Genomic DNA, 23,185 nt, shown 5'->3' on the forward strand with positions numbered 1-23,185 from the left:
GAGCAGTTAAGTAAACTTGCCCAAGGTTACACAGAAAGTAGTAGAGTCAGGATCGAAAACCCAGAGATGATGCTCTTAACTACCCGCGTACACCAAGCCAATGAAGTGAGACATATTAGTTACACTATAATTGTAAACGGTCTTTGGAAAGATCCCATATCCTGATTTGCTCAGACCGTTCTCTTTTCATTTCTTATTTTCCGCTTTCAGCTGAAATAAGCATCCTCCTGCATCTAGCTTCTCTCGTCTGTCGAAGTCTCCTAGGATCACTTTCTGTAAATGGCATTACTTGCTCCAGCAGGATAAAGTATGCTATGGTTGTTCCTACATATTGTTGTAGCGTTTACCAAACAGGCTGCACCAGTTGACAATGTCACCACCACCTCAAGCAGCACGGTTGGAATTATTTGTATAAATGAATATACATTTGGGAAAAAAAAAAAAATATATATATATATATATAAATTTTTTTTTCATTGGAGAACTTTAAAAAGCTGGAAATTTGCAGCAGAGGCTTGCTGATTAGCTGTGCTTCTGGGAGTTTCCCTTTATTCAAAGTGCCTTTATTCACCTCACCTGAATTTGAACCATCGTCCCCTACCAGGCCAGGCCCTGGACTTCCAAACCACCTGGAACTTTGGAAGGGGAGGGGGCACATGCTTCTGATCTTTCGCCTACAGCATGCACCAAATGCCACAATATTTTTGGGCCAGGTTCTCTTTCCCACTTTTCAAGCTGGCTTTCCTGAACAAACTGGGATGACTTTTAAGCCAGGCTCGCTGTCCCCTTGGTCACTGAAACCAGCACCTCTCAGACTGTATGTATCTACAAAACACCTGAGATCTCATCAAAACTAAGATTGTGGTTCAGTGCATCTGGGCAGCCCCACAAGTCCCAGGTGGTGCTAACGCTGCTGGTCCTAAGAGCTTAACTCCTTTATCTCTTAGATAAACCAGACAGCAAAGTCAACCCAGACAATCCACACCAGAGCCGTCTAACTCCAGCTCTGCCTCTGACAGCCTGCAGGGCCTCTCTGAGCCTCAATTTTCCCATCTGTACAATGAAAGGATGACACTCTCTGACACTCTGAGTCCCTTCTATGATTTTCATCTCGATCTTGGATTTCTTGAGCCCGTTCATGTTATTTTTCACATACTATTTACTCAACAAACAATATTTAAGCTGCAGGGGGGAAGCACGGGCACCTTTTTAAACACCAGCAACAGAAGAGCGAACAAGAGAAGCACAGTCCCTGCTCTCATGGGAGCGCAAGTGTACTGAGGAAGACGAGCAAATGGGAGTTGGAAATGGTTTGCTAAGTGTTTTGGGAGGAAGAGCTCAGGGCACCGTGGCCCCAAATAGAAAACAGATGTCACTGCGACCAGTGGGAGTCAGAGGAGAGCTCCCAAAGGAAATCATTACTGAGCTGACCCCAGAAGGAACAAGGTGGGATCAAGTGGGATCCAGGTGAAGCCAGGCATGGGAAGTGGGAAGTGTTCCCACTGTGTTCCAGGCAGATGGGAAGGCATGGCCAGCCCAGCGTTCACTGGTTCCAAGCTCAGAGCTGCCCCTATACTCCTGCTCCTCCCCAGCCTAGACTTTTCTGCAGGGGGCCCTCTCTCTTGTTGGTTCATTCATTCTTCTCACCATTCATCAGCCATTCAGTAAGCCTGAACTGAGGGCCTTTGTGTCACACACTCTTCTGGGGGGCAGGAAGGGAATATAGAATGAGCAAGCCCAGGTACCGTGCTTATTAGGATGAACGACACGTCCACAAGTAGCTGCCACACAACCCGAGGACCATCAGAGTGCAGGTGGCACCGTGTCGGGGCGTAGAGGCTTCGGGCAACAACTGAAATTGTGTGGGCAGGACTTCTGAGTCTTGGAAAGCATGCAACAGGCCTGGCCTTTGCTTCGCATCCTGGGGGCTTCTCCTGGGGGCGCCCTTGCTTGCTCACCGCTGGGTGCAGACCTAGGCGGCCTCTCCTTTCAAACCGCTGGCAGGGCTGCAATTGGACAGCAGAGGGCAGTGAAAGACCGCGCTTGAGCCAAGCTGCCCGGGGCTTGGCAATCCAGGGAAATGCTTTTGCAAAGGCTTAGGCCGAGGAGGAAGTAGACAAAATCCAGAGAGGGGAAGACATGTGCCCAGGATAACACAACTGCTTAGTAGCAGAACGAGCACATTGCACCAGGCCCATGCAATTTGCTCTGCAAGGTCCTAAATTTTCTAAGACTCTCAGTTTGTATAATTCAGGATGTTTCTAGAAATATTCTTCTTTTCCTTGTCCCTCCTCCCCCCCCTGCCCCTGCCCCAGCATAATGTAGAGGCATAGTTTTGGTTTATAAACCTCTTGCAGATAAATACTAGATATAGAGGGGCGCCTGAGTGGCTCAGTAGGTTAAGCATCTGACTCGATTTTGGCTCAGGTCATGATCTCAGGGTGGTGAGACGGAGCCCTAGGTCAGGCTCTGCGCTGGGCACGGAGTCTGCTTAAGATTCTCTCTCTCCCTCTGCCTTCGTCCCTCTCCCACTAAAAAAAAAAAAAAAACAGCAACAAAAACGACAAATACAATATATGTAAGTGCTTCCTCTTTCTTCCTGAATCTAAAGCTGGTGACACGCTCCCTGGGGAAAGTGCAGTGGTTTGGGGCATTGGCTCCAGAACAAGGCTGAGTTTGAAGGCAAGCTCTGCCTCTCCGTGGGTGCATTTCTTAACCGCTTCTCTAGATTCTAATGTTTAGAATCAGGCAATGATTGCACACATACCTCCCGAAGCTGAGGTCAGGGTTAAGTGAGCTGCTGGAAATGGAGCGCTCCAACAATTCCTGGTCAGGAGCAATCATTCTGTCAACGGGTGCTCTTGTTTTCAGTCTCCTGGCCGAGGAGCACTGGTCAGCCACTGCACGCCACGCCCGTGTGGGTGAAGAGCCCAGTCATGTGTGCTTGAGCCCTTGGAATCAACAGGCTTGCTCGGGTTCAAGTCCCAGTTGTGTCCTGTCATTTATGGGCTGTGCCACCATGATGAGCAAGCCCCTTCACTGCCCCTGGGCCACAGTCCCTCATTCCTCTAATAGGGCTTCTGCTAATACAGCAAGAATTCCTTTTAGTTCTGTTCAGCAGATATTTTCTCATGCCCTGTTATGCCCTGGGCCCAGTGCGGGGTCCCAGAGAAAAAGAGACGAGTAGGTCACAGCTATGTGTGCAAGGATCTAGTCGTTGAACGGGCTAGAAAGGCCGGTGATCGTACACATTACCAAAGACTATGATGAATATAAAGAATGAGGGAGTTCCAGGAAGTCTTCCTGGAGAAGGTGGACTCTCAGTTGGCTTTTGAAGGATGAATAAGAGTTTGCCAGACTCGTCTTCCTTTAAAGACAATGGAGATAGTTTGTGGCGTCAGGAGTCCCAAATGGGAAGTGTGTTGCATATACCCACCAGAGCTGCTCTTTTGTCTTAACCTCATGGACCAGCCCCCCTCCCCCCACACACATTACTGCATGCAATCTCCCCTCTTTTCTCCCAGACAACCCTTGGAGCGTAGACCTGCTTTAGAAGGAGAGGAGTCCAGATCACAGAAGCTGGGAAAGAATGGGAGGTTCCCGGGCCACGGAGAACACTTGGAGGCAGGGGTACCCTGAGCAGCACCTGCCCCAGGCGCGCCCCCCACATCTCAAGACTCTGAGTTGGCTCCCAGCAGAGCGGGCACGAAGAGCTCAGCTTCTGTTCCTCCTCTCAGCAGACAAAGCAGACCTAACGCTTCTGTCTCCACCTGAACTTCTATCTCATTCTTTTCCTGCCCACCCAAATTCTCCTGTCCCCTCTCCTGGGAAGCCTCTGTGTCCTGCCAGTGCTGGCATAGCGGTGCCCCCGGCACTTCCAACGTCACCCTGGGCCGCCACATCACCGCCCTGCATCCCGGGGCTCTGTCTCCCGTTAGGCTGCGAGCCCTCTCTAGGCAGGTACTGGGTCTAAGTCACTCTCCGTGTCCCCGGCTTCTGGCACCGAGCCCGGCTCGGAGGACCTCGCTCAGCAAACATGTTTGCTGAATTGAATTGAACTGAACTGAACTGGGCCCAGAATTCCTGACTCTTTCCAGTCACTGTTTTTGTTTTTCTGCCTTGGCAGGAAGCGGAGGGCACACTCCAAGAGGTAATTGATGAGCACGTAATAAACGAATTATTTAGATGTCTGGATGGAGTTAGAGGAAATAAAGACAGCGAAGCCCCCCGGAGGCCAGCTGCTGTGAGAAGCCGTGACTACCCCGGGCCTGCAGGGGTACAGGAAGGGAGCTGGTATAGAATCTGGGGAGAGCGGCAGCCAGCAGGGGGGCTGCCCAACAGGAGCCGTGGATGGCAGCCAAACCACAGCTTGGCGGGGGTTAGGAGGTGGGGGCAATGCCCACCCTGGTGCAGGCCACAGAAGGCAGCCTGACTGGACACAGACTACAGCTACCAGTAAAAGCAAAGAGCAGATCTGGAGGGAGAAATGGGGAATATCCAGCACGAGTGGCTTTGCTCAAAATATGGCCCACATTGCATCAGCATCAGAAACCTTTCAGGGAACACCTGGGTGGCTCAGTCGATGAGCATCTGCCTTCAGCTCAGGGCATGATCCCGGGGTCCTGGGATCAAGTCCCACATTGGGCTCCCGGCAGGGAGCCTGCTTCTCCCTCTGCCTGTGTCTCTGCCCCTCTCTGTGTGTCCCTCATGAATAAATAAATAAAAATCTTTTTTTTTTTTTTTTTAAAAAGAAACCTTTCAGGAGCTTGTTTCAAAAGCAGAGTCTTAGGCTCTGGCCCAGACCAACTAAATCAACATATCTATCCGTGGGGCCTGAGGATTTGTACTCTCAGAAAATACCTGAAGGTGACTGTAGAGATCACCTGGGGATCTCTGGAAGGTATGGAATTAGAATTCTGAATGCTGTTAATTCGTAACTTGAACCTACAGAATCAGGTTATTTTTTAATTTTTTTAAAATTAATTAATTAATTTATTTGTGAGACACACAGAAAGAGGCAGAGACACAGGCAGAGGGAGAAGCAGGCTCCATGCAGGGAGCCTGATGTGGGACTCGATCCTGGGACTCCAGAATCATGCCCTGAGCCGAAGGCAGACACTCAACCACTGAGCCACCCAGGGATCCCCCAGAATCAGGTTATGATACAAGGTCTAACAAAGCTGGTTTTCCATCTGCTACTTCCAGAGCACCAGGGGACTTCACTCGTTCAATACTGAGCATGGCCTGGGCTCCCTGGAGGGTTCTGGCCAGATGAAGGTGAAAAAGGATGGTCCCCGCGTGAATATCCTAGGATAACCTCTTACATACATGTAGGGGTTCTTCTTGGACTTCCAAAGTCATTCCTACCATGTGCAGATGACTCTTCAGTGCGTCTGCAAGCACCAGCTCTGGGCAGGCAAAATAACAAGCCAAACCCATGATTTCAACCACCATCACACCTTATGATACCCAAATACTTATTTCTCCTGAGTGTGGGTGTTCAGCTGCCTATGAGACACACATTTAGAGGCTCCCCAGGCCCCCTGCTGACTCACGTGACCCTAAGGCAACACATCTTCCTCCCCACCCCACCCAAAGGCTCCCAACCTCAGTAAGTGGTATCATCATGCGGCCTGTGTTTAAGCAGCAGCCTGGGGCCATCTCAACACTGCTCTCTCCAGGTACCAGGCGCCAGGAACCAGATACCTGGTCCATCCATTCAACCCCCTAACTCTCCCATTCCCTCACTTTTCTAGGTTTCTAGCAACACTCCAGGTCATCGAAATTTTCCCCCTGTATTCCTGTTATGACCGAATAAGCTCCCTTGCTCCTTCCCAAGCCACGACCACCGTCAGAAGGATCTTTTAAATACGTAAAATCTAAACATTTCACTCCCCTGCTTGGAATCTTCAGTGCTCCCCAGTGTCCTCAGGGCCTAGTCCAGACTCCTCACTGTAGCACACAAGGCTCTTCACACCTGGCCAGGCCTGAGTTTCTACCTCATTTCCCATCATTTCCCACACCCTCCCCGCCCTCCCCCCACACCCGGACACCCTCATCATGGATTTTAAGTTCATGCACTTGCTCACCTTCCTCCCCAGAACGTTCTTCTCCTTTTTCTACCTGGTCAACTCCTCTTTGCCAATCAAAACTCAAGTGTCATCTTATCCTTGAAGTCTTTTTCTGAGCCACCAAGCTGGATTAGTCTGCACTGCCTTCCTATCTTGTTCTCATTTCTCTGACAGATCTTATCTCAGCACCTTGGAATAGTCTACTTATCTTTCTATTAATCTGTGATCTCTACTAGGACAAGATCAGCCATGCCTGATTTGCCTGTATATCTCAGGGCCCGGCACAGTGTCTTCCTTTTACCAATGGCAGGGTGTGGGGGTGGAATGGACAGATAAACTGAATTTACAATAGCCTCCTGCATGGAAAAAGATCTCCGGAGAGACAGGATCTAGGGAAGACTGCTTCATTAAATTCACTTATTGTGACCAGAGTTTCATCTGGTCTCACAACTAGTGGGGTATACCATGCACTACACCAGGTTCTGTGCCAGTATCTCTTCCCTCAGGGACCTGTGACAGTAGAGGAGGCATCGCCTAAGTTAGGCTCATTCGGGTTGCAAGGAAAAGACCTACTTGGGTTTCTTGTCTTTCTTTTCTTATTTTTTAAAAGATTTTATTTATGTATTTGACACACAAAGAGAGAGCAGCAGGCAAAGGGAAAAGGAGAAGCAGGCTCCCCGCTGAGCAAGGAGCCCGATGAGGGGCTTGATCCCATGGGCCCAGGATCATGACCTGAGCTGAAGGTAGATGCTTAACCGACTGAACCACCCAGGGACCCCATACTCAGGTGTCTTAGGTGCTGGTGTAAATGGCTACATTAAAATATTCCTTACATGGAAGGGTTTACTTGTTCAGAGGAAAGGAAGTATGAGAGACCCCCACCCCCACCCCCCACAGCTGCCCAGTTCCTCTGGAACAGCATGCCCGTGCAGGGATGTCGAGAGGAGCTCATGGAGGAAAGAATCGATCTGCTGTTGCTCCAACAATGTTACATAACAAACCACTCCAAACACAGCATCTTAAAGCGACCACCATTCCTTCACAGTGTGGTTCTACTTCTCGGGTTTCTCGTTCTCCTGGGACCAGCAATCTACCTGGGGCAGTCTTTTTATGGCAGAAGCAGAAATGCAAGAAGGACAAGCTTAACTACGCAGACATATTTCAAGCCTCTAATTGTGTAACAGCTGCTAACAACCCATTGACCCATTGGCCAAAGCAAGTCACACAGCCAGGCCCCCGAGTTGAGCAGGGACATATCCATCTACTTGTAGCATAAGGAGCTTCAAAGTTATGTGGCAAAGAGCATGGATGCAGAGAGGAGGGAAGAACTGGAGCCAATGCAATCCATGCAGTCCTGCTTTTCAGGCTACAGGTCATCGTAAAAGCAGACGACAGTGACTCCACTTTCTCTCTTCACATTTAAGCTCCAAAAAATCAAAGACTTCACACTATCCCCAGAACCTAGAACAGAGTATGACGCATCACGGGTGCTAATCAATATTTGGTGAACAAATGAAGGCTTCTTGCTGCCTCCTCCTTACATTCTCACTTCCCAGGAGATGCCATGGAATCAGACAGATGTGTTGCTATCAAATACCCTGCAGACTAAGGAGTTTAGACTTTTCCAGGAGGTAGGCCATGGGGAAGCATTGTATATTTTCAAGCAGAGGAACACTTGTTCAAATCCGTGCTTCAGCAAGATGAACCTGTTATCAGTATTCCGAGAAAAAAAGTGAGAGGAAGCTGGCCGACCCACTGGGAGGCTATTTGCAAGAGCTCCGGTGAGAGACAAGAGGTCCTGAAGCAGAAAGCAGAGCTTGGGAAGGATGTGAGAAATCTTGTGGGGGTAGAATAAAGAGAAGAAGTCGTTTTTCTTGGATGGCAAGAGAAAGGGATGGAGGGAAAGAGGGAGGATTTGGAGCTGGGAGCCCAGGCCCCCGGGCAGATAGTCAATGGACATGGAGCAGGCTTGTGGGCTGGAGCCAATTTGTTAGTTTGGAACTGGTTGGGTTTGAAGTGCTTCTGGGACACCCAGCTGGAGGTAGCTAGTAGACACCAGCAATTCAGAACTGGCCTTCAGAAGAGATTTCTCACTAATATCTTAAATTTTCATTTATATCAAACATCACATTTATAATAATACCCACTTAGGAAAACTCTCTTGAACCTGCTGGATAGTCCCACCCATTCGAGGTCAGGCAAGCAGCTTGTTGCAAGTTGTTTGGTTTTCCTAAGTCTTGGCATGGAGGAGAGAGGGATAAAGGACAACAGCAGGAAATCAGAGTCAGAGAGCCATAAGTGGCCACTGCCAGGCAGGAGCATTTTTCTTTCCCTAGAAGTTAAGACCTCCCCAAAGACAGCCCGGAACTTTCATGCAATCAACAAATATTTGTTAGTCCCTTCTCTGTGCCAGGCACTGTGCTCAGGGCCAGAGACACAGGAAGGAGTCAGGAAACGTGCCTGCCCTCGAGGTGAAGAAGCTCCATAAAATCAAAGACTTTTGTCTTTGTAGAGTGATCTAGGTAAGTGCAACCAAGTGCTATAGGATCCTATAGGATCTATAGGATCTTGGATGGATGTTCAGTGGGGGTTCGAAACAGAGGCTGGTCAATTCTGACCAGAGGGTGGAAGATAGTAACAGACACCAAAGGTTCAGGAAAGGTCCAGGTAGACAGGGATTGGACATTAATAAGGAACATTCCAGATGTAGTGCCCCAGCTTGAGCCAGGGCTTGTGGAGGAGGTGAGCCAGCAATGCTGCATTAGCGTTTCTGAAGGGCTGGCACGGGGCAGGGTGGGAATGAGGGGGAGCAGGAAGGTGTGGAAGAGAGGGGTCAGGAGAGATGAAGGTGATGCAGGGCTCAGATTACACATGGCTTTGAACACCACGTGAAGGAATTAGAAACGTAGCCAGGGCTTCCTATCCCTGAAACATTTTATGTGGGGATCCCAAAGGTCTGGCTCTCCCTTCCTTAGGAGAACGAGATAACCCATAATGAATCTGATTGCTTATCTAAAAGTCAATGGAAATATTATAATCCCTCGCATGACACATTTATGATTAAAGGCTCACGAATCACGTGCATGGTGTGCTCAGTTTCAAAGTGCCGTCATGCACCTCACCTCATTTTAGTCCTTCAGGCACTAAAGAGGGCAGGTGTTAGGAACATCTGATTGACAGATGAGACATTTAGGCATAGAAAGAGTCCCTAACAAATACTTCTCACAGTCATCATGAAAACCTCTTTAAAAAAAAAAAAAAGAGAGAGAGATTAGTGTGAGATATCTAATTGAGGGAGGGATGTGTCCTCTGTTCTCCAGAATGAGAAAAGTGTGTCTGGTGGCCAAATGACTTTCAGAAAATTGTGTTGGTTGGGCCAGTGGTTTCCAAATGCCCTTACGCTTGTGGACCAGCTGCATCACATTCACCCAGGAGTTTCTTAATAATACACAGAATAGATTTTCACTTTCAGCGATTTTCAGATTTGGTAGGTCAGGAGTGAGGAGCAGGGACTAATATCAAGAACAAGCTCCCCAAGTGATTCTGGTGCACAGACAGCTGGAAAATTGATCAATTGGCTTTTGATTTTGAGTAACTTGAGGCCCTGATGGTGAAGATGGGTCCCACAGGCCGCCTGCCTTGGCTTCACTCAGGTGGCTTAATAATGGTGCAATTTCCAGAGGAGGATGGGGGAATGGGGTGACGGGGTGACTGGGTGACGGGGACTAAGGAGGGCACTTGATGGGAACTCACTGGGTGTTCTACTATACATTGGCAAATTGAATTTGAATAAAATATTTTATAGAAAATCATGATGCAGTTTCCTGGACCCAACCCAGAGTCAGAGTCTCCAGAGGTGGGGCCCTGGAATATATATTTTATTTTACTTTATTTTATTTATTTTGAGAGTGAGAGCAAGTGTGGGAGCATGGAGCTGGGGGGAAGGGCAGGGGAAGCGGGGGGGGGGGGGGGGGGGGGCAGGGAGTATCTTAAGCAGGCTATATGCCCAGCACAGAGCCTGACGTGGGGCTCTATCTCACAACCCTGAGATCATGACCTGATCGAGAGTCAGACACTTAACTGACTGTGCCACTCAGGCACCCCTAGAATCTATATTTTAAATAAGCTCCCAAGATCTGCTTGTTCATTTACTACAAATATCTCCTAAGGTCTTGCTATGTGACAGACACCATTCCATTTGGGTGTCATGGTGAATAAGACCCACAACATCCCTCTCCTAAAGACAGTTGGATTTCGGCTCAGGTCTTTGAACACTGGGGTTTGACACCACCACCTGCCTTAAAATAACACAGTGTTGCTATAAGACTAAAAAGATAAGTAGAGATGATGGAAATCTCAACGAAAAGCAGTTTGGAAATGGAAAGGATGTAAGGCGGAGTCCTCAGTAACAGGACTTCCTGTTCCTTCCAGTTATCCATTGCTGGTCACAAACCACTCCCAACACAGTGGCTGAAAACGACAATTTTTAATCTTAAAAAATATTTCATGATTCAATGTGTTGGCTGAGTGGTTCTTTTACTGGTCTTCTCTGGGTTCAGCTGAGACAAACCTGCACGGCTGTGCCTCTCTCCTCTCTCCTCTTCATCCTGGGCTTCTAAACAGCGTGGTGGTCTCAGGGTTCCAAGAGAGCCAGTCCTCGTGCACAGGTGTCTGTTAAACATCTACTTGTGTCATATTCACTGATGTCCCATTGGCCAAATCAAGTCACTTTGGCTAAGCCTCTGTGTGGGAGGGGACAATACAGGGGTGTGTACATCAGGAAGTCAGTTTGGTACAAGTCTTTTGTGTAATATTCAACCACAGTTCCTCTGGCTGTCTCTTGATCTTGGGCTTTCTTTGTGTGTCTTCACATCTTTTCTGCTGTGTTTAAATTTCTAGGAGGGAATCCAACTGATCATGCTAAGTGTCTCCCTGGCTCATGGGCTTCCCAACCAATGGGGATTCTAGGACTCAGAAGAACTGCCAAGAGGCCTGGTATAAGGGAGATGAGGTGGCCATGGGGATCATAGGTACCATAGTTAAACCTCCCACAGAAGAGTCATGAAATTCCTGTGGTCAAGGCTACAGTCACCCGGATATAAAAATACCTTCCCATATGATTATCTGAGAAAAAAGCTTTATGTTTGCTACTGGTCACATAGATTTTAAAAAATATTTCATTCTTATTTTTGAAGTGCTATACATATGTTGTAGAAGATTTGAAAAATATGAAGAAAATCACCAGTTGTTATAAACTGAACGTGTCCCGCCAAAATGTCTAGGTTGAAATCTAATCCCTAATGTGATGATATTTGGAGGTGGGGCCTTTGGCAGGTGATTAGGTCATGAACATAGAGCCCTCATGATTGGGATCCGTGGCCTTATAAAAGAGACCCCAAAGAGTTCCCTCACCCCATTCTATTGTGTGAGAACAAAGTGAGAAGAAGCTGTCTATAAACCTTGGAAGCACGTCCTCACCTGACACTGAATCTACCAATGCCTTGATCTTGGAATTCCCAGCCTCCAAAACTGTAAGAAATAAATGTTTGTTGTTTATAGGCCACCCAGTGTATGGTATTTTGTTGTAGCAGCCCGAACAAACAAGACATCGGATAGATATATCATTATCTAGAAGTCATTACTCTTAATATTTTACTATACTTTCAGGATTTTTTTTATGTTCATAAATTTATTTTTTTTTACAAAGTTATGCTATGAATACAGCTTTGTCTTACACTCTTTATCTAAACTATATCACAAGCATTTTCCCAGGTCATTACAAACTCTTCGTAAAATAGTTTTAAGAGTTATAGGGTAATCGGTGGGACACAGGGTTGCATATTCATTCAGTCCCTTATTTCATATTTTTAGCAATTATCAACAGTGCTAAAATAATCCATTTCTATTCATAAGGCTTTATCTGCATTTGGATTTTTCCTCTGAATAGATTGGGTCCATATTTTTTTTTCTTTGAATAGCATGGTTTTCAAGATCACTTCAGTGTTTCTTAATAAATAGCAAAAGAGATCTCTTTCCTCCTGGATGGGACAGGTACTCTCCTCGGCTCCACACACCAAGGCTGGTTTGCAGAAGGGGTGTACTTCCTCTTGCTCTGCAGTCCTTGTCTCTCCTCATTTCCGTGTGGGCGCACAGGATAGCCAGGCTGGGTTGGCTTTTCAATGACTTCACCAGAACCAGAGACAGAGCTGTACATGTTCCCACGGTCACCTCTTTATCCAAACCATGGAAAACTGACTTTTTTTTTTTTTCATAACTGGCACAGGCTGTGTTTGGGTCAGGAACCCAACATTAACTACAAAGACTGACCTCAACCCAGGGAACTTGAGAAGAAACTAGATAACACTGTTGGGAAATTGTTCTCTCATGTGAATTGGCATTTGAAATATGCGCTAGTATTATGTACATTTTTTTTATGCCAATGAACCAAATGTAATGGAAAATAATATGCTGGCCTTAGGAAGCCAAGGGACTTGGACTGACAGAAACACATCAATAAAGCAATCCAATTTCAACTAATTTTCTCACTCTTCACACTCTTATTAGGTGCCAGATTCTATCTAGGTTCCCATCATAAAAAAAAAAAAAATGATGTGAGTTCACAGTTGGGGCAGCTGGCTTGCTCAATTGTATGTGATGTGTTAAGTGTAAATCTAGTGGGATCTAAATGCAGAAGGAGGGGCTCCTGAGTCTGCCTATGCAGTCAAAGAAAGCCTCCTCTTACTCAGATTGTAAACGGCCGAGAGAGAAATGAAGACTGCTCTCAATCCTTTGGACCCTATAATGTAAGGATAAAATATTTTCATGGGTGCTGACAAAACCGGGGCAGCTTCCCAAACTTGAGACTGATCGTGATTCTAGATTACAGTGAAATTGAAACTGCAAGACATCAAGGAGTTTTTAGGCCCCCTCTATCCCCTGGTAATTTCTATGATGGATTTTATTCACCCTGTGGTTCCAGGTCCTACTGCCCAAAGATGAAGGTCATGGGCCCCAGAGCTGGTTTGGAATTAGCTCACGCAGCAACCTAGGTAGACAACAAAGGGGTGTGTCCTTGACCTGTAGACCTTCTGCCAGCACAAGGAGGTGACTCCCAAGTGTGGAGAGGCAGGGGCAATGTCCTAATTCCTTTAATTGTTTTACATAGAAATTGAGAGTGCGCAAATTAATTATACTTTATTTGAGACACTACTGCTCATTTTTCTCCCTTAGCTTATCTTCTATATCTCCTTATATTCCCAATGTGTCTACATCTGTCTGTATCTCTTTTCTGTCTATTGGCCACTTAACTATTAAGCTCGCAAGCAGAATTCCAGAAAGAACTCCAGAAGGATTTTAGATATGCCAGAACTTCTTGCTTATTGCAGAGAGGCAGGCAATTTTTGAGAAGAGACTCATGGCCCTTTGCATACCTTGCTCAGAAATAATAGTCACAGCCCACATGGCATCATGGCATCATGGCATCATGACCCCATTGAGAAGATTTTCCAAGAGCCTTCCAAAAGGGGCATGTACATTAATAATTACATGGGAGTCAGCACACGATGAGAAGCATGAAAGAACAGACCAAAACTGCAGGGGTGCAGGGATTAGACTGTTCATAACCACTTGGGGTAACCTAGGAAGAGGTAGCTTGTCAGATAACTTCAAAAGAAGGGTATGAGTTCAACAGGCAGCGATGGTCAAATGATCTGTTTTAGGAGGTTGACATGAGTCGCCTTCATTCTTCAAGAGGAAGCAAGAAAGATTTGCCAATGATTGGGCCGGATGACAAGGCTGGGCAAGGTGGTGGCATTGAGACCAAACTAGGAGAAGCCCAAGAAGATAAAGAAATGGACAGAGAGTAATGTTTTCTGATATAATAGCTGGAGAACTTCACCCTGGATCAGAGAATTTTGCGTGAAGAAGAACAATATCTGGGTAGGCCTTGGTGGCTGCCACATGAAGTCTGTCCCTGATCACTGCCCGGGTGTGTTGGCAGAAAATCATATGACTCTCATGAACCGGGACGCTGTATGTGAGGATGGCTTGCCTTAGGAACTCTGATGTCCCTGGCCGAACACGGATTCCTTAAACTTCCCATGTGACTCGTGTTTATGGAGGCATCGCTGGACTATCTGTTTGGACTTCAATGCAGTGACTGTGTGTACCATGGAAAAAATGAGAGCAACATCCTAGCAGGACGCCGGGGCGCAGTTGAGGAAATCCTGTGGTGTGTCATCCACGCAACACTAGAAGGTCACCAGAGCACTGGGCAGGCTGAACAGTGCCCCCTGTTCTTGAAATGTCACCAGGGATTGGAAGCACAGTTTTCTTTGGGGGCCAGATCAGGTTTCTAGTGTCCCCGAGGATAGAATGGTCAGCCAAGCAAGAACAGATTTCAGATGATCGTCTTTCCATGCCTGTGACTTCCAGGCAAGGCGTGGGTAGCTACTCTGTCTTACTTCCCGGCCGTTTTCTTACCAGCTGTGTCAGGAAAGCATCATTCTTGACCTCGGGATCACTGAAGTGATTTTTCTTATTCCTTTATCCTCCTCCAAAGTGCTCTTTCCGTTCCATCCCTCAGCCACATGAATTGCCAGTAGGAGTAAGAGCCCATGACCTATGGCTCTTTCGAGCAAGCCACACCGTGTTACGCCCTGCTGTTATTCATAGTTACGGCCTTGATTTGTCAAGTAACCTGGGCTTTGTATTTGGCCAGTAAAATTTAGAGGGACTCAAAATGTAAAACAAAACAATTTTTTAAAAACCATCATGTGTGCATCATGATAGATTTTTTTTTTCCCGCAGAGAATGTACTTTTAAACAGGTTACACATCACATGGTACATAATTCAGAAGGAACAAAAGGGTTTATGGCAAAAGGTAAACACTCATCCCTCCCCTGCCCCCACTTGTCCAATTCTTCAGGAGGTAATGACCTTCTCAGTTTCAGTTTTGTGTGTACTCTACACACTCCAATGTGTTTATTTTAGTGTCTACTCCTCTCAGCAAACATCACCACCACTGTGACTATCACCATTACCACCTCCTCTCCAGTCACATGGTTCGCTTCCTCCTGGCCCCAGGAGAGCATGGTCAGGTGGATGGAGTCAGAGATCCAAGGTCAAGAGTAGAAAGCAGAAAGCCTGGCAGCTCTCTACTAGGGGTCCCTATTTGCCTGCAGGAGATGCCCTCTCTCAACCTCCTGTCCCCTCTCTTTCTACCCCTTTAAATGGTTAAGAAGCTGAGCCTGTGGTCCTTTGCCCCATCCATCTAAGTAAGCATCAGTGATTTCTACAGGACCACGGTCATCTCTTGGTAAAATTTCCCATCCTCTTAGTTTATCAGACTAGGTTCTTAGTGTGGAGGCTACAGGACAGAAATTATAACACTTCAGTGTACAAAAGATTTCCTTTTTTTAAAGATTTTATTTGTTTATTTGAGAAAGAGAGAGCACACACGTGTGTGCACACACGAGTGGGAGGAAGGGCAAAGGGAGAGGGAAAAGCAGACTCCCCACTCAGCAGGGAGAGGGCTCCATCCCAGGACCCTGGGATCATGACCCGAGCTGAAGGCAGACACTTAAACGACTGAGCCACCCAGGCACCCCTTTATAGCTAATTATAAAATGCAGGTTCTTGGAGTCCACAAGCGGAATCAGAAGCTCTGAGCTGAGGCCAGAAGTCTGCTTTTACACAAGGACTCCATCTCTCAAGGTGATCATGATGTGTGGTTCTGGATCAAAGTTTAAAAAATGCTGCCTTCAGTATTTCCCAGGCTCTACTCCCTAGAATCTTCTATTAGGGTATTCCTTGAATCTTTCCTTTAAGGTTGCTGATTTTTCGAAGCCACGACCTCTGTATGACCATTCTATATTCCCTGGGTATTTTTCTCTCTCTCCTTCTGTTGTTGGACATTTGAACCTTAAAGGTGTGGTTGGGAGACTTGACAAACCCATTCTCTCCAGCTTTTGTAAGATGACACCACCCACAGCTTAACCACCAACAGCCACAGTTCAGGATACCAACTCTCATTCCCCACATTTGTCATCATTTCTCTATGTCTCTAAAGCTACAACCTTCTGCTGCCATTACAAGAGCAGGTTCCCGAAATCCCTAGACTTACCTTTCCATTTCTTGTGTAGCAGCAAATCTATATGGTGGTCCATGGGCCTATTATTTTTAAAGATTTTTAAAATTTATTTATTCATAAGAGACACAGAGAGAGACATAGAGACAGAGGGAGAAGCAGGCTCCCCATGGGAAGCCCGATACAAGACTCGATTCCCAGGACCTTGGGATCATGATGCGACCCAAAGGCAGATGCTCAACTACTAAGCCACCCAGGCATCCCACCACTGAGCCACCCTGGCAGTCCCCGTGGACCTATAATGGTCCCTCCGGTCCTCTGGTACATCCACAGTGTGTGCACCAGGAAATTATTTTTCCAACTCAGGTGTGTGTATCCCTAAGCGTTCATTCAAGTGTTCTTGAAGGTCCAAGATCCCTCTGAGATAACTGGTTACATTATTTTTGCATTTACGTGATAATATTAAAAATGTATGCATACTCGGGATCATATGGCTGACTCTCTTATAACAGAGGCCTGCCACATCGAGCCCTGCATTGGGCTCCTTGCAGGGAGCCTGCTTCTCCCTCTGCCTGTGTCTCTGCCTCTCTCTCTCTGTCTCTCATGAGTAAATAAAGAAAATCTTAAAATAAAATAAAATTGCAACTCCCCAACCACCTCACGTCGAGCACCCTTTCTATGAGCCTTACCCTCGGTCTCTTAACATACAACATAATTCACCGGTTTATCATGCTTGTTGTTCATTGTCTGGCTTGCCCGGGTAGAGCATGAGAGCAGAAATTGTTGTTTCTTTTGTTCACTTATGTCTCCCAAGCACTTAGAGCAGTGCCTGACACACAGTAGGTGCTTCATAAACATGTGATGAATGGGGGCAGCCCTGATGGCCCAGTGGTTTAGCGTCGCCTTCGGCCCAGGGTGTGATCCTGGAGACCCAGGATCAAGTCCCACATTGGGCTCTGGGCATGGAGCCTGCCTCTCCCTCTGCCTGTGTCTCTGCCTCTCTCTCTCTCTCTCTCTCTCTGTCTCTCATGAATAAATTTTTTTTAAAAATGTGATGAATGAATCCACAACACTGCTCTTGTACCCAAGCCAAGTTCGTTCATCAAAGGACAAAGGACAAGACTCCTTTGGTGGTGGTAATTTGCAATGGAAAGACACTTTTCAATGGATCCCACTTTAGGCGAACAATTTGTGTTTCTCAAAGGGACATCCGCGAAGTCCCAGAGTCCCAAGAACACAGGCTGAGGGGATGAACTGGGTCCCGAGTCAGACGAACACTCCTCCACAGGCTCCTGACTAGGCCACTGACCCACCGCTCCCTCCTCTCCCTCCCTCCTGGGCCTGGAGCAGACATTCTGTCAACTGCCAGTGCAGGGCAGGGCAGGGTGGCCTGCCCTCTCCGTGAAAGGAACCTCTCACGTGTCTGTACAATTCCACAGTAGCTGTTTCCCCTCTCTCAGCCATTTTGTTTGGCTTGCCAGCTTTTAAAGCTTGTTTCGCTTTTCCTGATAATGAAAGAAACCTACCGTAAAATAAGATTTAGGGACATAGCAAAGAAGTAGATGCCCAAAGACCTGAGGTTCTCCTATTAAAGCTCCCTTCCATACCTTGTTTCTCTGCTTGTAAATGCAACGCTCAGAGTCACCATTAGTATTTTGGTGCAGTTCTTTCCAGTCTTTTTTCTATGTGCGTGTATTAAGTTGAAATTTAGGAAGTTGCCAATGTTCAACCATTATTGACCTACAAAATGGCCGTTTTATGTGGTTTGACTTGGTAATTCAACGCGGAGGCCCTACTATTTATATAATTTTACATTGTATTCTTTTTGCTTGTCATTAACAGCACCACTTGCCCACGTATTTGCTGATGCTTAGGCCCTTCATGAGCTTGCATTAACTACACAAATAATTGATGAGCATTAGCATCTCAGCTGGGAGCCCTGCCCTGTAAATCATTGAAACTGTCTATGTGGTGCCCAGACTTCCTGAGTTTGATGTGAATGACAATCCTCAGTGATTCTTCCAGGAAATCCTTCCTATAAATGCCCCCAGCCAATTGCCTGTGTGCAGCGCTTGGCACCAGATTTTCTGTCCAAACGGCAGCTTCTGGGAATATGCTAGTAACTGTGTCCAGTTGCACATCTTGCATTCCTCTTGTATGAACCTGGTCCATTACGAGTGATGCCTACTGGCTTCGTGGCACACCTTCTTCTCCAATGAAATGACCCTTTGGCTTTCTGTGTTTCTTGTTGTTTCGTGATTTCTGGGCCAGGAACAGTCAACCAGCATTACTAAAAGAGAGAGCTGGGGTGTTTTGTTTTGTTTTTGTTTATCAGCAGTAGGAGGAGGGCTGCTCTTAGGGCTCTGGCTTTCTCTTGGCAAACATGGTCAGGACTATCAGCCCTGTATCTTTTCATCACAGTAAAGTTCTGAGGAGTCCGTGGGCCAGGTAGTTCCATTATGCTGTGATTTTGACTCCCAAATGATTACCCAGGGAAAAATAATCTATGTCTGGACTGGCCTCATGATCTGGGACTTGGGATGGCCTTAGTCCCGACAAGGCCTCTATTTGCTCTCAATTTGGCTGGGTTCAACCACACAAAGTTATGTGTCCATCCAAAAGCTTCATTTCCATAAAGTTTGGGAGCTTATGATATAACATCAACTGTCATTGCTGATAATAATGTCATGTCACTCTAGGTGCAACAGCTGTAAAGGATGGACTTTAACATTTTGGCTCCAACAATAAAATAGTAACAGGAAGCCAGAACATTTAAACGCAATCTGCAGCCTGCAAGCACATCAAAGGTAGAAAAAACAAGGCAAAAAAGACACAAAATGAAAGAATATGTGGTTTCTCTTCTGATCAATACATTGTAAGCTACTACACAGGCAGGCAGTGTTGTAAACCCTAACACCCTGGTTTTGAGGTCAGACCAACTGTGTTCAGTCCTAACCTTGTCTCTTACTAGTTGTGAATGGCTCCTAGATTGTTTCCTCTTCTATAAAACTGAGCTAGAAACACTCATCCTGGAGAGTGACTATGAGGATTAAAGACACATTATATGTAAAATGTCAAGCGTACTTGAGCCTGATAATAGTAACTATTGTTTTATTATGATTAGACTTTCCCAAAACTTCACAAATTTGTAATTTGGTCTTTTGCTGTTTATTACTGCAAACACAACACCGTGACAATAATAAACTTGTTTTTCGTGTTTTTTTAGCAATAAACTCAAAGAAACCAACCACACTCCTTCCTCCCACCCCCCCCCCATTAAATTATTGACATTTTCCCGTATTTCCTTCCAGTCTGGGTGAATGTGCAGACATAATCTTTATGCAGTGTATTTGTGTTTTCAGCTTTTCCCTCCCTCTTAACATTGTACTTTAAGTTTCCCCCTGCTGCAGTATGGTCTACTAGCTTAGTCTAAACTAGTTATTATTTCAACGAATATACCATAACCTAACCATTCTGCTAATTTCGGACGTTCATTAGTTTCCAGTTCGCGGAATATTCTTTCCTTTTGTACCTGCTTCTGTTTATGGTGATCGAAACACGCAATTTTAGAAAGATCTAGGTCTCTTTCCTTTATGTGTGCAGATATGTTTTCGCTTGAATATAAGAACACTGTTTAAGCTCATGACTGTTGAATGTGGGGAAAGAAAAGGTAGTTACTGCCTCAGCCGTCATGGAAGGCAAACTGAGACAACTCCAAGAATCCACATGTCGGTGAACGTACCTTTTCCTTGCAAGCACTCAGCAAGCTAGTAGCAGATGACACACTGAGGTAGGTGCTTAGGACATGGATCTTTTTAATTAATTAATTTATTAATTAATTTATTTATTTATTCTTAAAACATATTTTATTTATTTATTCATAGAGACACACAGAGAGGGGCAGAGACACAGGCAGAGGGAGAAGCAGGCTCCCTGCAGGGAGCCTGACGTAGGACTTGCACCCCAGTCCGCAGGCGGCGCTAAACCGCTGAGCCACCAGGGCTGCCCCATGGATCTTTTTGTAAAATCTTTAGTTTTTAAGATTTTATTTATTTATTCATGAGAGACACAAGCAGAGGGAGAAGCAGGCTCCACGCAGGGAGCCCGAGGTGGGACTTGATCCCAGCACTTCAGGATCAGGCCCTGGGCCTAAGGCAGGCGCCCAACCACTGAGCCACTCAGGTGTTCCAGGACATGGATCTTTAAAGTTGGATTAAACACGTTCACTTTTTTTTTTTTTTTTTATCCCGTTCAGCCCTCACATTCCGCCCAGATCCAAGTGATAGGTATTCGAGTTACTGGAAGCACAGAGAGGGTAAGGGGCTTGGCCCAGATCACACAGCGCAGAGGGCAGAGAATAATGCCCTTTGGAGACTCTGAATTCCCAGGTTTCCTATTGCGCTTTGCGGGGTGGGCGCCCCCAGGCCCTCCGGGAGGTGTCGACAACCAAGGAGGTGCGGGCTGGGCTCTGCGGGGGCGCCCCCGGGAGACCCCCCCCGGGCTCCGAGCATGCCCAGTGAACCCCCGTCCGGCTCCACGGGCGGGGCGGGCGCGGCGGCTCCAGGGTTTGCGAGCCACCGGAGGGCGGGGCAGGGCCGGGGCAGGGCCGGGGCGGGTCCTGTTCCTGGGACTCCGCGCCCGGGTCGGAATTCCCCCGACGCGCCCGCTGCGGTGGCGCTCCCGGGACCAGGACCCAAGGAGGTGCCAGGGGCTGCCGGCGGCCACCGAGTGGCCCCGGGGCAGACCGGCCCCCAGGACCGCGGGGCCCCAGACCCCAGGCCACCCCCCCATTCACACATTCACTCCACAAACAATGTTTGAGCGCTTACTGTGTGCCACGTGCCGCCGGACGGGAGCTGGGACACCGCAGGTAAGCCCGGCAGGGCCGCGCAGCTGCAGCGGGTCCCTAGGTGAAGACACAGAAGTCAGCGCAGGAGGGACAGTCACCTCGCCGACCTCATCCCCTACTCGGTCCTCCTCGCCAAAGCCCTAAGGTGTCGCCCCTTAGTGTCCGCGCCAGGTGTCCCCCGTGCGGGGCTGCAGCGTCACCTTCTCAAGGTCACTCCCACAGGCTGATGAGACCGCCTCTTTGAGAACCGTGTCCCCTAGACCATCACCTCCTTACCCTGTTCTTTTTTTTCCCTTTTGGGGACTCCCACCACCCTGTAATATCCCCGCACAGCTTGCGGGTTTACCCGTTGACTGGTGCCTGCCTCTCTTTCCCCCAAACTCCACCTGGGGACAGGATCTTTGCCTCTGTTTACCCGGCGTGAGGAAGCGGGAGTAAGGTGATCGATCAGTAATTCTTCGCTGGATGGCTCCATGGATGATGACCAACGTGAAGGAAATGAAATGAGGGCATGGAGAGTGTCCAGGAACAGGGTGTTGGTTTAGCAAAGGTGCTCGGGCCAGGCCTCGCGGATCAGGAGGACACAGGTACGAGGAGAAGGTGCCAGCCGCGTACAAGCGTACAAGGCCGGGCAAAGAAGCCCCACACGGCGCGGGGGGGGACAGGCATGTGCAAATGTCCTGAGAGTCTGGGGGACCGAAAGGCGCCCGCGGGGCTGCAGGAAGGCCGGGGTCAGAGGAGCTGTCAGAGGGCAGCAGCGCCCAGACTGGGGCGGGGGGAGGGGAGGGGGCAGGCACCGAGAAGTTCTGGGAGGAAGGTTTAAGCCGGTGAGCTGGCGGGAGGGCGGGAGGGGCGGGAGGAGCCCCGGACTGCGAGTCGCGGGCCGCCGGCGGGGCCACGCTCGCCCTCCCGAGATGTGCTGAGCGCCGCCTGCGCGACCCTCGGAGGGCCCGGGCACGGCAGGTCCCCGGGAGGCGGAGAGCGAGCGGACGCCGCGGGCCTGCGCCAGGGCCCGGGGGCGCGGGGCGGCGCGTCGGGGCGCGCCAGGCCGGGGCGGAGCAGGGGCGCCCCCCGCAGGGCGGCCCGGGCGCCCGCCCCCCGCCCCCCGCCCCGCGCGCGGGCCCGTCGCGGCCAGCCCGGCCGGCGGGAGCCGCCCGCGGGCGGCACTGGGCATGCTCAGACGGCGGCCAGGTCGCGGCGCGAGCGAGCTTCCGCGCCGCCCGCTCGCGCGACCTACCTGGGCGCCCCGCGCCCCCGGATGCTGCAGGTACGGGCGGGCGCGACCCCGGCGGCCCCGGGCAGGGCGCGCGGCTCCCCGGGGCTGGGGCGCGCTCCGAGCCGCCCCGCCCCCACCCGGCCCCGCGAGCGCGGCAGGCGGGCGGGCGGGCGGGCAGGGGGCGCCGCGCCGGGGTCCCGGGCGCCACGTCGGGGCGGGGGGGCCGGGCCGCGCTCACCTGGCGGGGCGGCGGCGGCGGCGGCGGGAGGGAGCCCGCGGGGCGGGGTGGGGCTCGGTCCCGGGCGGGACGCGGCGGCGGCGGCGGGGCGTGGGCGTGCGCTCCGAGCCGGGCAGGGGCGACCCGGAGGGCCCCGGCCGCGGCCGCCCAGCCCCAGCCCCAGCCCCAGCCCCAGCCCCAGCCCCAGCCCCAGCCCCCGGCGCCGGGGGGCGCGCGGCCCCGCGGGGAGCCAGCCGGGCGCGGCGGCCAGACCTTCCCGGCTCCCGGGGCGAATCCGCCTCTCGGCTTTCAAAGATGGCATTTCCTGGGCCTGGCACGAACTCCAGCGCCGGTAAATCCTCCCCGCTCCGCGGGCGATGGGGAATGATTTATCAGGTAGCTGCGGTGAGACAGCTGCAGGGGGGAGGGCAGGTGCGATGGGCCACCCCCCGCCCTCCCCTCCCCCCACCGCCCACCCCAAGAAATTCCCATTTCCAGCGACCTGAACTTACGGAGAAGTTGCGGTTGCCTTAAAAATTCATGGGAAGTTGAGACAACTTGACACCTGGGTTTTCCGAGCTGGTGGAAAGAGCTTGTGACTTGGAAACTGGAGACCTCCGTGCAAGTTGGGCTCCCCCGGGCCAGCTGGTGACCTTGGGCGACTTGTTTAACCTCTCTGATCTCCCATTTCCTCCCCTGCTAGCAGCCGGTAATAATGCCCACCTCACTCGGTGGTTGGGTGGA

General features: G+C 49.3%; 1 protein-coding gene and 1 long non-coding RNA gene across 8 annotated transcripts in view; one reads left to right on the top strand and one right to left on the bottom strand.

Annotated features, from left to right (window-relative positions):
• Positions 1 to 23,064, bottom strand: part of LOC121495788 — a 36,474-nt gene extending 13,410 nt beyond the window's left edge. Inside the window, exons 1-3 of one of the 2 annotated variants that reach the window (XR_005989051.1) lie at positions 22,954 to 23,064; positions 20,989 to 21,065; positions 1,746 to 2,006 (exon numbers count right to left, since the gene is read on the bottom strand). This is a non-coding gene — a long non-coding RNA (uncharacterized LOC121495788). Of the gene's footprint in view, positions 1 to 1,745; positions 2,007 to 20,988; positions 21,416 to 22,953 lie in introns of those variants that run through there. The other variant, XR_005989050.1, reaches the window with a different exon arrangement.
• PTPN3 (protein tyrosine phosphatase non-receptor type 3) overlaps positions 20,763 to 23,185 on the top strand; it is a 110,748-nt gene continuing 108,325 nt past the window's right edge. The window contains exons 1-2 of one of the 6 annotated variants that reach the window (XM_041763737.1): positions 20,763 to 21,029; positions 21,405 to 21,595. In XM_041763737.1, coding sequence (XP_041619671.1) covers positions 21,520 to 21,595 — 76 coding nt within the window. In that variant the 5' untranslated portion in view covers positions 20,763 to 21,029; positions 21,405 to 21,519. Of the gene's footprint in view, positions 21,030 to 21,404; positions 21,596 to 22,151; positions 22,276 to 23,012; positions 23,151 to 23,185 lie in introns of those variants that run through there. The other 5 variants (XM_041763741.1, XM_041763739.1, XM_041763738.1 and 2 more) reach the window with 5 other exon arrangements.

The sequence above is a fragment of the Vulpes lagopus genome, chromosome 7 (genome assembly GCF_018345385.1).
Source record: "Vulpes lagopus strain Blue_001 chromosome 7, ASM1834538v1, whole genome shotgun sequence".
NCBI lineage: Eukaryota > Metazoa > Chordata > Mammalia > Carnivora > Canidae > Vulpes > Vulpes lagopus.